The sequence below is a fragment of the Coffea eugenioides genome, chromosome 9, assembly GCF_003713205.1.
Source record: "Coffea eugenioides isolate CCC68of chromosome 9, Ceug_1.0, whole genome shotgun sequence".
Lineage (NCBI taxonomy): Eukaryota > Viridiplantae > Streptophyta > Magnoliopsida > Gentianales > Rubiaceae > Coffea > Coffea eugenioides.
In genome coordinates this window covers 5,151,522-5,164,829 of record NC_040043.1, presented here as the reverse complement: position 1 = coordinate 5,164,829, position 13,308 = coordinate 5,151,522, and the positions used below count along the sequence as shown (strand labels likewise).

Below are 13,308 nucleotides of genomic sequence, written 5' to 3'. Positions count from 1 at the left end.
CTAGGATCTGTTTTCATATTCAACCTCATCATCGCTATAGTGTAATGGACTAAAACTTTCATCCTCAGATTCCGAATGGCTGCTTTGTCTTGAATAAGAATTATTACTTTCAGTCTTGCGTCCCATGCTGCTTTCTGTCCTCATTTTCGAATCAAGACTAGTATTATATAAATCGTTGTTGCTGTTAAATCCTGAATCTACATAATTACTCCCACTTCTGGAATCGAATCTTGAACTTGAACCAATACTCCATGAGAATGATTCTTCAAATCTGCCACGCTCTATACTGGATTCAGCACTGCCATCTTGAGATTCTTCAATGCTTGTCAGCGTCGAATTAACAGGAATACTTTCATTTGGGCCTGCGGCAGCGCTGCTACTCCTTGAGCTATGACGAGAACTTCCGCTGCTACTTGAACTGAAACTAGTACTTCCCTTACCATCCTTTACCTTTTTTTTCTTGTGTGATCTTGAACCTTGTCTTCCAGATTTTGTACCATCCATCTTTTCCTTAATCTTCATCTTGTGCTTTGAACTCGAACTCTGTTTTGAAAATTTCTTACTCTTACTTGCAGAATTACCTCCACCCTCACTATCTGAACTACTTTGACTCCCACGGGACTCATTATCCGAAATGCTTTTGCTCTCGTCCTCACTTTCTTCATCGTCATGATCTGAGCTGTCACTGCTGCTGTGATGCTGATCTTTATGTTCATCTGGCTGTTTCACCTCAGACGGTGAGTTTGGAGCTGATAGTTTAGCAGGAACGGGCTCCTCTGGAGGAGCCACTGCAAGGAAACTGAGGACAGCTACAACATCACCAATCAATGGACGAACAGCTGGTTCATCTTGGAGACACATTGCTGCTATCCCAACTGCTTGGTTTAAGCTTCTCTCTGGAAACTTCATTTCGAGACGTGGATCTGCCATCTCTGGAAACCTCTTTGGATCCTTAAAAATTGGTTGTGCCTGTTAAATGACAAACATTATGCACAAATCAGATTGCTCTGGATTACGACTTAAGTCCCAGTGAAGATGCTTGTGGAAACCAACAGGTAGAGATCATATTTTTCACAGTTTCTTCTTCCTTGATAGACAAATAAATTTAATCATAGAAGTAAGGTCAAGGATTATGTTTACCCAGCTAACTAAATTTTGCTCCTCTGCTGGCCTTGTAGTATCCAAAGCTCTACGTCCTGTGATTAATTCAAGGAGAACAACTCCAAAACTGTAAACATCTGACTTCGCTGTAAGTTCACCACATCTTTCGTATTCAGGAGCACAATAACCATAAGTTCCCATAACCCTCGGTGATATATGCGTCTTAGTATCTCCCTGTGCTAGCTTGGCAAGCCCATAGTCCGAGAGTTTTGGATTATAGTCTCCATCTAATAGAACATTTGACAATTTCAAATCACGATATATGACAGGAGGGTTGGCCTTCTCATGTAAATATTCAAGTCCTTGAGCAGCTCCGAGAGCTATTTTCATTCTGGTTTGCCAATCTAGTGGCTTTTTATCATCCGTCAAGTCTGCAAGAAAGTGATATCCAGTGATGTATCAAAGTATGCAACCAAATAGGTACATTTCAGAGCTGATTCTTAATGCATATGTCAAAGCTTAAAATGGTAGCCTACTGTTACCGGGTGTTGGGAAGAAATCAAAGGCATCTGTGAGGTTGATGGAAGAAAGTACTTGGATACACTAGGATCTACAGGCTGTCGTTAGATCAGCTGATTAAGCTACATCATGATTTCATTAGGATAGGTTAAGTGGCCCAATTGCCGGCAGATTAAATTTACCTGAGTATCTTCCTTTTTACACGATGAATGTTGGGGTCAACCATCTGCCTGAACTATTTCAGCCATGTAAACTTAACGACGTGATCATGTTAAAAGAGAAGCAAACTAGGAGACAAAGATGTGAATTGACATACCATGTAAATGGGATTCTAGTGAGCCAGTCGGTAGATATTCATACACCAAAAGTCTCTGCTCCCCATCAGCACAATATCCAATCAGACTAACAAGATTTGGATGCTTAAGGAGAGTCAGCATCAAAACTTCAACAAGAAACTCTTTATTCCCTTGTGTTCCATTCCTGTCCAGTCTCTTCACCGCCACAACCTATTAAAGAATCACGGAGAAATCAAAATTGCAAAAAATGAAGTAACGAAAAATTTCAAGAGCAATCCCTTGCTATTTCTTTTCTGTTTTTCCTTGCTCACATGCTTCTGATAAGGGATAACTCAAATTCCTGTCGAAGATTTACGATGGTGATGAAAGTTTTGGTCGACATTACCTCTCCACTTTGAAGGGTTGCCTTGTATACTTTTCCAAACCCACCTTCACCTAGTAGACATTCTTGCCGGAAATTCTTCGTTGCCATGGCAAGCTCACGAAATGTAAATGTCCGTGCCCCGCTATTCGCAGTTTCTGGTGTAACAGGGACATCATTGGCATTCTTGGCTTCCACAGGTAAATTTTGTGTATTATTAACTGAAACAGGGGGAAAAAAGTAATCAGAGAAATCGCAGATATTGCCAGATTCATTTCCTGTACTGCATTTCTTAAACCCATCTAGCTCTCACAGTTTTCGACATAATTTTGCTTTGCGATCTTGGGAAAATTTATGGATAAAATGGCTCTGGAAAACAAAAAAAAAAAAACGCGGCACCCCTGGAATTATTGAAAACCTGTAGGGAGGCCAGGTCAATGTTAACGTACTAATGACAACTGAAAGGAGAAATTGCAGTCTGCCCTCACTGCTGAAAACTGCCCAAACATTTGATTTTGTATTTTCTGCCTCACCTACTAGAGTAGCTTGAAAGTAAATTATAAAGTCCTCAGAGGTTCAGTCTCATTCCTAATCCAGATAAGGACACCTTGACCCTCTTAAACTTAGTTTATTACCTCAGGGAAAATGACAATTCTAAAACTTTATGCATGCATGCATGCATGCAAATCAGAGTGATTATATTGAAGAAGAAAATTTTACACAAACTTGCAAATGCAAGAGAAAAGAGCCCACCAGAGGGAGGAGGCGGAGGTGCTTCTTTGACCTGAGCGACGGGGACCTCCTCATTCTCTTGGTTGTCTGATTTCCTACTTGAAAAACATGGGAGGCAATTCATTCTTGATGCTCTCCGAAAACAATTCTAATAAAAAAATAAAAATCCAAAAAAGGAAAAAATAGAGAGAAAGGTTCATCAACAGCCTCCGAAATTCCAAAAACAATTACATAATCAATCTCGAAGGCTTATTACGAACCATTCACACAAAACAATTTTTTTTTTTTTTTGGAATTATCGGGTTTTTCTGCTGATTCAAAGGATGAACAAGAAACTTAGAAAATAATGTACAAATGATCAGGAAAGGTCGGAGGAGTCGACAGGGCAGGCGGGGCACAAAGAAGGAAGAGGAAGAAAAATGAGGAGGAGGTGGAGGAGGAGGGTCCTCCAGGATGTTGAAGGACCCTGACCAGGAGAGGAGGTGTTGTAAGAAGGCGGAATATGAGAAAAAAATCATATGGAAATTGGGGAGACAAACTCCATGTTGTTGGAGAAGGCATTGCGTGGAGAGTTTTCGTTGGAGTTTCTCATCATATTATTCCGTAGAAAAAGGGGGAGATTTTAATGGCACATTTTTATGTATTGGCCTTTTTTCTCTTTCTCTTTTTATCTTCGGGAGTTTTGTGACTTTTGTGGCAATGGCTAAAAAACATCAATATTTCTGTTGAGCCTTTCAGCTTTGGGTCCTCCTAACAATGGTCAATCGGTGCCATGAAACTTCTCCTTCTAGTTCTGTATTAAGTGGGAGTGGGATCACTAGCTATTTTATTTGATGATCATGATGAAGTGGTCAGCTCCACCAGCGTCCGTCCACAGTGTAGTTTGATCTTTCTTATTTTTGTCTATTTTCAGTGTCCACAATGTTACCATACTTTGTTGCAAGAAACTTTTTTATATATCAAAAGAGGTGTAGTAATCAAGAAACACTTTAGGGCAGCTAGCCAGTTTTGGCAAAAAGTTGATCTAGTTTGTATTTCATCGGACTACTTAGGGGGTCCCTAAATTAATTCATTTGTCGAGTTTTAGTCTTTTGTCTATTTTTAGTCTCAAATTGGCTCATGAATAATAAAAAAAGGAAAAATCGTTAAAACGTATATCACATTTTGCAAAATGACTTTTTTCGTCTCTCATTTTTTAAAAGTGTACTTTTATATCCCTCACAAATTCACATTGATCAAATTTGGTCCCTATCTACGTTTCCGACTAGTTTTTGGTCGGAGTCCACCACGTGCCTTGCACGTGATCATTTTTGAAGGGCAAAATTATCAAATCAAAATTTACATAATCCGATCCATAGTCCCTCATATTCCACAAAACGAATTTTTTTTGTCTCTTACATTTCACAAAATGAATTGTTTCGTCCCTCACATTTCACAAAATGAATTTTTTCATCCCTCATATTTTACAAAATAAAATTTTCATCCCTCATTAATCATGTGTACGAATAACTTTTTTTTAAAACTCACGTATATATCTATTTGATTTCATCTGAACAATACGAATAACATATAATATATCTCTATTTGATTTCGTTTGAACGTACTGTTGAGGTGAAATTAAATATATATATACAAGAGTTTAAAAAAATTGTTAGTTTTTCACTCATGTTGATTTCCTTTTACTTGAAAATTGAAAATAAAAAAAAAATTTAATTCTTAACATTATCAAGTGTTTATATCGAATTAAATTTGGACAGAAAAAATAAACAAAGGAAAAGTATAACAAAAAGAAGTAAGTTATTGATACTTTCAAATTTTAAGACAATCACAAGGCAAAAAATTCAACTGTTGGTATTAAAGGGGCGAATAAAAATTTCAAATTTAAACCGTAATTTGTTAGCGTGATTATAGAATTCAAATTAGAACTGATTAATTAGATGGTATTATTACATAACTCAATAAATGAATTATTACCAAAAGAGAAAAACCACAAATATTGAATAGATTTACATGGTGAAATCAAATAAATATATATATGGGTTTAAAACAAAATTACTAGATTTTAACCCATGTATATATCTATTGAATAGCATGTATACAATTACAATTAGTCTGTTTAGATGAAATCAAATAAAGATATATTACATGCTATTTGTACTATTCAAGTGAAATCAAATAGATATATACATAGATTTAAAAAAAAAACTATTTATACACATGGTAAATGAGGGATGAAAAAATTCATTTTGTGAAATATGAGGTATTAAAAAATTTATTTTATGAAATGTGAGGGACGAAACAATTCATTTTGTGAAATGTAAGAGATTATAGATCAGATTATATAAATTTTAATTTGATAATTTTGTTCCTGAAAAATGATCACATGCAAGACATGTGATGAATTTCGACCAAAAACTAGTCGAAAATCTAGGTAGGGATCAAATTTGACCTATGTGAATTTGTAAGGGACGTAAAAATACACCTTTAAAAGTGAGGGAAAAAAGTCTTTTTATAAAATGTGAGGAACGTTTTGAACAATTTTTCCTAAAATAAGTGTCAATTTTTTATTCTTCAACAGATAAAAAAGATAAAACAGCGTCAATTTTTTATTCTTCATTAATCTATCTCCAACATTGATGCTGATGGATCTAATTCCAAAAGTTGATGGATCAAATGATGGAAAAAGATAAGGGTTCAATTTACGATTTGGAACAGATAAGAGAGCCAAAACTTGACTATTAAAATAGTTTAGGAGCTCTTGAAGTTATTTATACTTTATATTTAACTCGTTTTATTCAAAAAGTAACAATTCGAATAATTGATCAAATTAAGTATAAGAATTGAAAACCATGCATATTTCTCAAATTGATGCTAATCCAGAAAAAAATTGAAGAAAAATTTGTCATTACTGTTCACAAGTTTCATGCGGAATTGCGCAAAAAGAAAAAAAAAGTTTCATGAGGAATGGTATTTGGATTAAAAAAAAAATTCAAAGCAATGAATAAGTGGTTTGCAAAAGACCAAGAACAAAAGATGAATACAGATTGACCAGAATTAAACCAACCACTTCAGAAGTTTTCATCAGGTTTGTTCGAATTAAGCTAATTTTTAATGGATTAACCTTTTAAACATAACAGTGATATGTACATTACATATGTATAAATACTGGTTAAGTTTTTTTTTTTTTAAATTTTTTTTTGAAAGAATACTGATCAGTATATCAGTTTCATTTTGGGTGACCAATCCTTAAGATTTTGAAATTCATTTTAATTTCTCCTGTGAAAAAGGTTGAAACATTTAGAAAGTTACTTTGATATGTCAAGATTTCCACCTCAACATTTTCACGAATTTTACAGGTCACTCAAAAGAATGGTAATTATAGGCTTGCCCCCCCCCACTTATCCAGTTTTGGCTCTAGCACCATATATAAAAAATTATAACTACAATAAAACCATTTTAAGGCCTCATTTTGTTTCTAATTTTGGTTGAAGAAAAGAATATTACAATAACATGCAAGAAAATAATTTTCCTCACATATGCTCTCATAATCATTCCAAGATGAACATTACGTCTTGATTGTATATAAAATTTTGTAGAAAAGGCCAATTGAGGTAACTGTTTTTTTTATTTTCCCTTGTTATATATTGGTTTTCCCTCCTATTTGAGACCATAAAATGGAGAAAAAGATAAACCAATTTTATTAAACCCTTTTCTTTGTTTGATCTGAAATATGGTGAAATTTTTGTAGAATCGAAGAAAATGTATTGATGAAAATTATTTATTTAAATGGCTTGCATCCACGTTTATAATCTTTTCATGCATTATTTCTTCTAGTTTGGAAGGAGTAGATCCAATAACTATGACATCTTTCATCCTATATTTCATAATATACATAATATTTTCTTCTTTTAATTTGCTTTTAAGTATTAATCTATTCTCATCGAAATACCCAGTATATGTTTATAAATGACTATTTATTTATGCCAAAACAGCTAATCCAAACGGACTAACAATTATTTTTGAATCTTTGTCTAACAATAGTTCATTGGGAGGATCCACCACTTTGTGCCAAAGTTGAGAATTAAAATCCAATAAAGGACATGAGCCAAATCAACCAAGACATAACTTATAGTTGGTAAGGACATGAGTTAGGCTACTCTAAGGTTCTAATTCAATTCCCAAATCCTTTCCTTTCCCGTTGTAAGGTTGGAGTCCCCTTTAATCCAAAAAGAGAAAATTAGAAACTGTTTTTCTTGTATACCCAAAGGACATGCGACAAGAATTAAAAAGAAAAAAATTAGGCTTCCTATTAAAGCCTTTCGAGAAAAGTAGTTTACATCCCCAAATTGAAAAATTATTTTTTACAAAAAGAATTAATTAAAAAAACACCGAATCCACATCTTATTTGAATACAATTAATATGTTTTAAAAAGGCCTAACTAATATATTATATAATCCAGCTATAAAAGCAATTGAAAATAATGATACTGGAAAACGATATATACAAATATGCGAATTCCTAAAATTAATGATGTGAGTCATCTTTTAATTTATTTCTGTCGTCAAGTCGTATGTCCCAGTCAGTATAAAATTTTCTTATATTGTACTATACAATCATCCCAACACAAACACCCCCCTTCCCCAAAAAAAAAAAAAAAAAAGTCCATAACTAAAAGATGCAGATTATATATAGAATTCACATGATTCGATATGTACCTATTGTTGATAAATGACGTTTTTTTTGCGTCTCTATATTTAGAAAGAGAAATCAGAATTGAGAACATCTCATATATCTCCAGCGTGATATCTTGAATTGCATCCATCCATCCAATGATGGACGCAAGAAAACAAATAAATGTATCAGTATGAATTCACTCCAATTTCTATCCAGCAATTTCTAAATGAAAATAATCCATACATACTTGTAATTATACTAGAATAAAAAGCCTTCTGACTGGATACTTCTGCTCATATATAGCTTGCACCTAAACAGCAAACATGACAAGACACAAAATACAAACATTATAAGACACTAGCTAGGCAGAAATGTATAATATTTCCAAGGAGCCTGCTGTCGATGCTTAAAACAAGTTGGAAAGGAAGTTGACAATTGTTTTTCTTGAGTTTAAACTGAAGGGCTGCTTTTTAATTAACGTTAATTATCAGCTGAAAAAACTAAAATTACAGTTCAAAAATTCTTGAAAATAGTGTTTTTTTTAAAAAAAAAAAATCTTGTTAAGTTTTTTAAAGACAAAACTTCCATCAAATTATTGTTTTCTAAACAATTAGTGAAAATCACTTCTCAACATTTTGCTACATTCTTCGTCATATTAAAAAAGAATTCCTAGCCCCAAAAATCTATTTGTGATACTCCAATATCATTCCAATTTCACACGTTGTCAACAAATTTAAACATTGTAAACCATAGAACTAGGGCAAGCAAATTGTGATTATGTACACGTACATAATTTTTTTTTTTTTTGAATTCTTTATAGGAGTGAAAATCAATGAAAGTATTTTACTAGATTAGTAGTAAATCATGAAGAAAATATATATTTTAAATAATGGTAGTCGGCAATATTATTGCGCCCCCACGTATCTTATCCCGAAGCGGTCCAACATCCACGCTAGCAAGTTTCGGGAATAACAAATCTTTATCCTTATGTCGAAGGATATAATTTTTTGGCATCGAATATTAACAAATCCTGCGTCTCAATCAATATGTCACTGTCAAATATAAAGACAAAGTTCTGGGATAGATGACCGGCAATACATTATACATATTGATGATCTTAATTTGCCAATTTTAATTTAAATTGATCGAAAATAATAGTATTGATGATAAAACTGTACACGTAAACAAAGCATCTGCTTGCAACGTGCTTGCAACGTCAATGTTTTTGTTTGCTGTGTTTTGAGTGATAGAGCATTTAATCATCAAAACTAGAGTTCAGATTTGAGACTTGCATTTGATCCAGAAAAGAAAAGGAGAAAGTGATGACTCAATAAAATATAAAAGAAGATGATATTTCGCACAAGTGATTAAAATCATCAAAACTAGAGTTTGGGTTTGGGACCATATTTGAAAATCCAATTCAGTATTTAAATTTAATAGATTCAAATTTTAACATGTTCAGACGCATTTGATAATAAAAAATTAGAATATCTGAATTAATTAATTAAATGACAGTGAATTTCTTAGGTAAAACTTGCTCTAAAAACTAAGTGAAGAGCTATTCACTTATCACTTAATATGATATATATTCAAATGTATCAGATTCAGTACATAACAATACAATAATTTAGTGAATTCGGATTTCAAATTTCAGTTTCAGACTTCAGTTTTGTCAAACGCATCCTAAATTTCATAAGCAAAAGTTGTTTCAACAAATAAGTAATAAGCTATTTACTTATCACTTGATATGATATACATTCAAATGTATTAAATTTAGTACTTAACAATTTAGTAACTTAATTAATGGATTCAGATTTCAGATTTTAGTTTTTAGAATTTAATTTTATCAAACGCACCCATTAGTCCAAAAAATAAAAAGAAAAGTGACAATTAAGTAAAATATAAAGGAAAATATGATATTTGGAATTTGCCCGTATCATTCACCTATGACTGCCTACTGAATCCTCATGATCTTTTCATTGCAGTGGAAAAATGAGTGTAGTGATCATAGTTATTAAATTCGATCCGACCCGACGGTTGAATCGGTCAAATCGGTGGACCCATCATGGAATCGGGCCGATTTAGCAATTGAATCGGAGTTGCAGATGACTCGCTTTGAACTGTTTGATCCAGAGTGTTGAACCGATGACTCGCTAAACCTGACGGTTTTTTATGAACCCAGTGGGTTTTGAAAATTTTTTTGAAGTTACTTTTTTATCCAATTTTGTGTTTTGAATGGACACATCAACATGGGCATTGTCATCTTTTTGACAATTGGATGAGAAAAAATGAAAAGGAATTTGGGAATTAGGGTTTATTATTTTTTTTAGATACTTAGATTTGTCATTTATGTTTGTGTATAATATCAATATGAATTCATGAACTAAAGAATACATATATGTATGGCTTGTGTGTATGAACTATGAAACATGAATAGGTTATGGCTTATTAATATCTAAGAATTTTTGTACTTATATTATAATTTATATGTTTATTCAATTATATTATATATTTTTTTATTATATAGTGTGACACAACGATTCAACCAGTGACCCACTGGTTGAATCACTGACCCGCCAACTTGATCTTCTTGTTGAGTTGATGCCCGGGTTGATTTTAATAACTATGGTAGTGATGACTATTTAGTTTTTTCAAGGCATACTTGAATTAAAATCAGAATGAAGTAATACAAACACAAAAGCAATACAAAATCCTACAACTACTCAACTATAAGAGCTAACGCCAAACACACAAACCAACAGCCACATAACTACACTTCAAATAAAGTAACTATACCAACTGGGGTTGGGCCAAGTGGTAAGCAGCTTGGTTCCGCTTAAGCAGGTCTCGGGTTCGAAACCTGGCGTATGCAGCTATCCTTGTTGGGAGACTCACCCACCACAACCAGGTGTGCGACCCGGGTCGACCAACGGATTAGTCAAGGCAAAGCCCTGGATACCGTGGCAGGCAACCAAAAAAAATAAAATAAAGTAACTATAATCCCATAAAATTTAGAGGTTTTGGATTTTTAAGTATCACTAAATAAGAATCTGTTCTAATTGATATTTGTTTTCATCTTACTATTTGTGTGTTAGTATTGGTTGTATCGTTGTTGATCTATGATCGTAAGTATTGATTCCACCACTACGAATTAAAAGATGCAATCATATCCAGGAAACGAACGATGAGATGCAAGAAGATGATATACTGTTCAAAATTCCATCCCAGTTGCTTTGATTCCTTCTGCATATTCCTCCTGCGTAGATAGATTTCCCATAGCATTGTGTTGCACGCAAACCTACTTCGTCTGGTTTTAATCCAAATCCAGAAGCAAAAAGAAAAGCGCTACAGCCAAATTTTATAAAAGCAACCGTAGAAATGAAAATGCATCTACTTTGAAAAGTAATACTACTAATTGTTTCTCTTGTCACCAAATTAATCCTGAAGTTCCAGAAGTGAAATAGTGATCATCCCGTTAAGAAACCAAAATACAACTAATAAAAGTATACAAGAAAGAGAATACAAGAGAAAAAAAAGTATTCTTTTTTTTCGAAACGATAGATGTCCTATAACCTAATCTAGCCTAGTCTAAGGGGAGGGGGAGGAGGTTCGATGTGAGTACAGACTCCATCGATGAAGGTCAATTAAGACCGCCACAAATTGTGGCAAATTTGTGAGAGGCAGGGATTGAACCCCTGACCTCCAGCATCACCTTTAATGGTGATGACCACTGGACCAAATGGCTAGTGGCGAAAAAAAAATTATTCAATGAAGAAGGATCCGATATAAGTTAGTATGCATTAAATATGTATGGATTTGACGTGGAGCGCATGGAACTTGTTCAAGTTTCCTTTAAAGCCAACTACTAAAGATGTCTGTGGAGCTTTTAGGGGCCTCATGCCATCAACAGTTAGCTTTCCGAGTCAGAGGATCCTATAACAAGGTGAAAGTTTGACCCTTTTTCGCTTTATTCATCTTTTTTTAATTTGTTTTATATCTTTTTAGCCAAAAAAAAAAAGGAATACTATGAAACAAATATTTGACAGATATGCATGGAGAGTAAATATTTCTTAAGGGCTAAGGTTTCTCTAGTTCATACCGACTCAAAACCTAATTTAATGTGAAGATGTTGAAAATGGGCTAAGGTTTCGTTAGTTCCTACCGACTCAAAACTTAGCCTAATTAGCAGTGAAGATGTTGAAAAGCCGTTGATCAGTCACCCAAACATTAAATACTTACTCAAAATAAAAAAATTCATATAAGCGTGACTGTGTGAGTATATATATTCAAAAAATGAATATAATTACCTATACACAAAAAAATTGATAAATATGTATATATATAGAGTAAAAAAACAAAAAAAGAACTCTGTAGTAAATTTAATACACAGAAAAGCCCCCTTATGGTTTCAAAACATACAAAATGATACCTCATGCTTTGAACTAAATTGTAAAGGTGACCAAATCGGTTAAACTTAATGGAAATGACTTATTGGAATCTAAAAAAAATTTTTATACCTAATTTTAACAAATATACCTATTCTACCCCTTAACCTTCAATTCGCTCTATCTAAAAAATAAAACAAATGATTTTTTTGGACTATCTTTTGTTTAATTATATCAGGGCATTTTGGTCATTTCGTTCATTTCCGTTAAGTTTAACGGATTCCGTCACCTTTACAATTTAGTTCAAAATATAGGGTGTCGTGTTGTACATTTTGAAACCACTGAGGGTTTTTCTGTATATTAGATTTATCACAAGGGATTTTTTTATTTTTTATCCATATATATATATTTCAAGAGCGACTCGTTGATTACATTCTTTTTTATGGTATGAAATTAACATTTTCTTTCAAGATTGACTATATTGGGTAAGTTCTAATAAAGAAAACAAATGAGAGTAAAGGGCAAAAAAGAAGGAATTAAAGAGTGTAAGTGAAAGATATCAAGTTTAAAACTTTCCACTATACTGTGTGTGTGTGAGAGAGAGAGAGAGAGATGGGGAATAAAACTTTGTTCATACAACTTCTTAACTTTACCACTACTTATTTTCTTGATCTTCTTAAAATACACGTTTAAAATCCATCAACAAATTTGTGAGGGAAAGAAGTGCTTATAAAGTCATAATCATTTACAAATAGAAGATTACTCAATTAGTCATAAGGTCTATACGAGTCGAGTCGAATTTTGGACTATTGAGTCTCGCCTTATTTTTATCAAGTTTGAATTCAAATTCGACTTCAAATTCAAGTTGAGTCGAGCACGAGTTTAAAAAAATAAAATAATAATTATTTTATTTTAAAAAATAAAATAATAATTTTTTTGATAAATAATAAAATATTAAAATTATATATGTAATTTTATTATTAAAATAGAATTCAAGTTCAAGTTCGACTAAACTTTGATGTTGATCAAATTTAAGTTGACCCAACATTTTTCTTTATCTTCCTTAATGGGGGAAAAATCGATTAATACATAAAATTCAAGTTTCCACGTCTCATCAGTAAACTTTTCGCTCTGCCACCTATCAAACATCCCCCCCCCCCCCCCCCCCAACCACGATTCGTATCTCCCTCCAGTTTCGGCGGGTATACTCATCTATAAATTAACTTCCTCTCTTCTGAT

At 33.2% G+C, this 13,308-nt stretch overlaps 1 protein-coding gene across 1 annotated transcript; it reads right to left on the bottom strand.

The window, feature by feature from the left end:
* On the bottom strand, nt 1-3,133 carry LOC113782044 (probable serine/threonine-protein kinase PBL7). The gene is made up of 7 exons (XM_027327956.1): nt 3,099-3,133; nt 2,544-2,572; nt 2,302-2,498; nt 1,937-2,126; nt 1,141-1,532; nt 570-969; nt 1-476 (listed from the first exon to the last, which is right to left on the bottom strand). The coding sequence occupies exons 1-7, from the start codon at nt 3,131-3,133 to the stop codon at nt 1-3; spliced, it is 1,719 nt and encodes a 572-aa protein (XP_027183757.1).
* Between the last annotated feature and the right edge of the window lie 10,175 nt (nt 3,134-13,308).

What these genes read in the sequence shown, in the direction of transcription:
- LOC113782044 (XM_027327956.1), bottom strand. Translation starts at nt 3,133, where the DNA reads ATGAATTGCCTCCCATGTTTTTCAAGTAGGAAATC. An exon ending in ACTAGAATCCCATTTACATG is followed by an intron (nt 1,533 to 1,936) that starts GTATGTCAATTC and finishes ACTTTCTTGCAG; the next exon opens with ACTTGACGGATGATAAAAAG. An exon ending in AGCAAAATTTAGTTAGCTGG is followed by an intron (nt 970 to 1,140) that starts GTAAACATAATC and finishes GTCATTTAACAG; the next exon opens with GCACAACCAATTTTTAAGGA.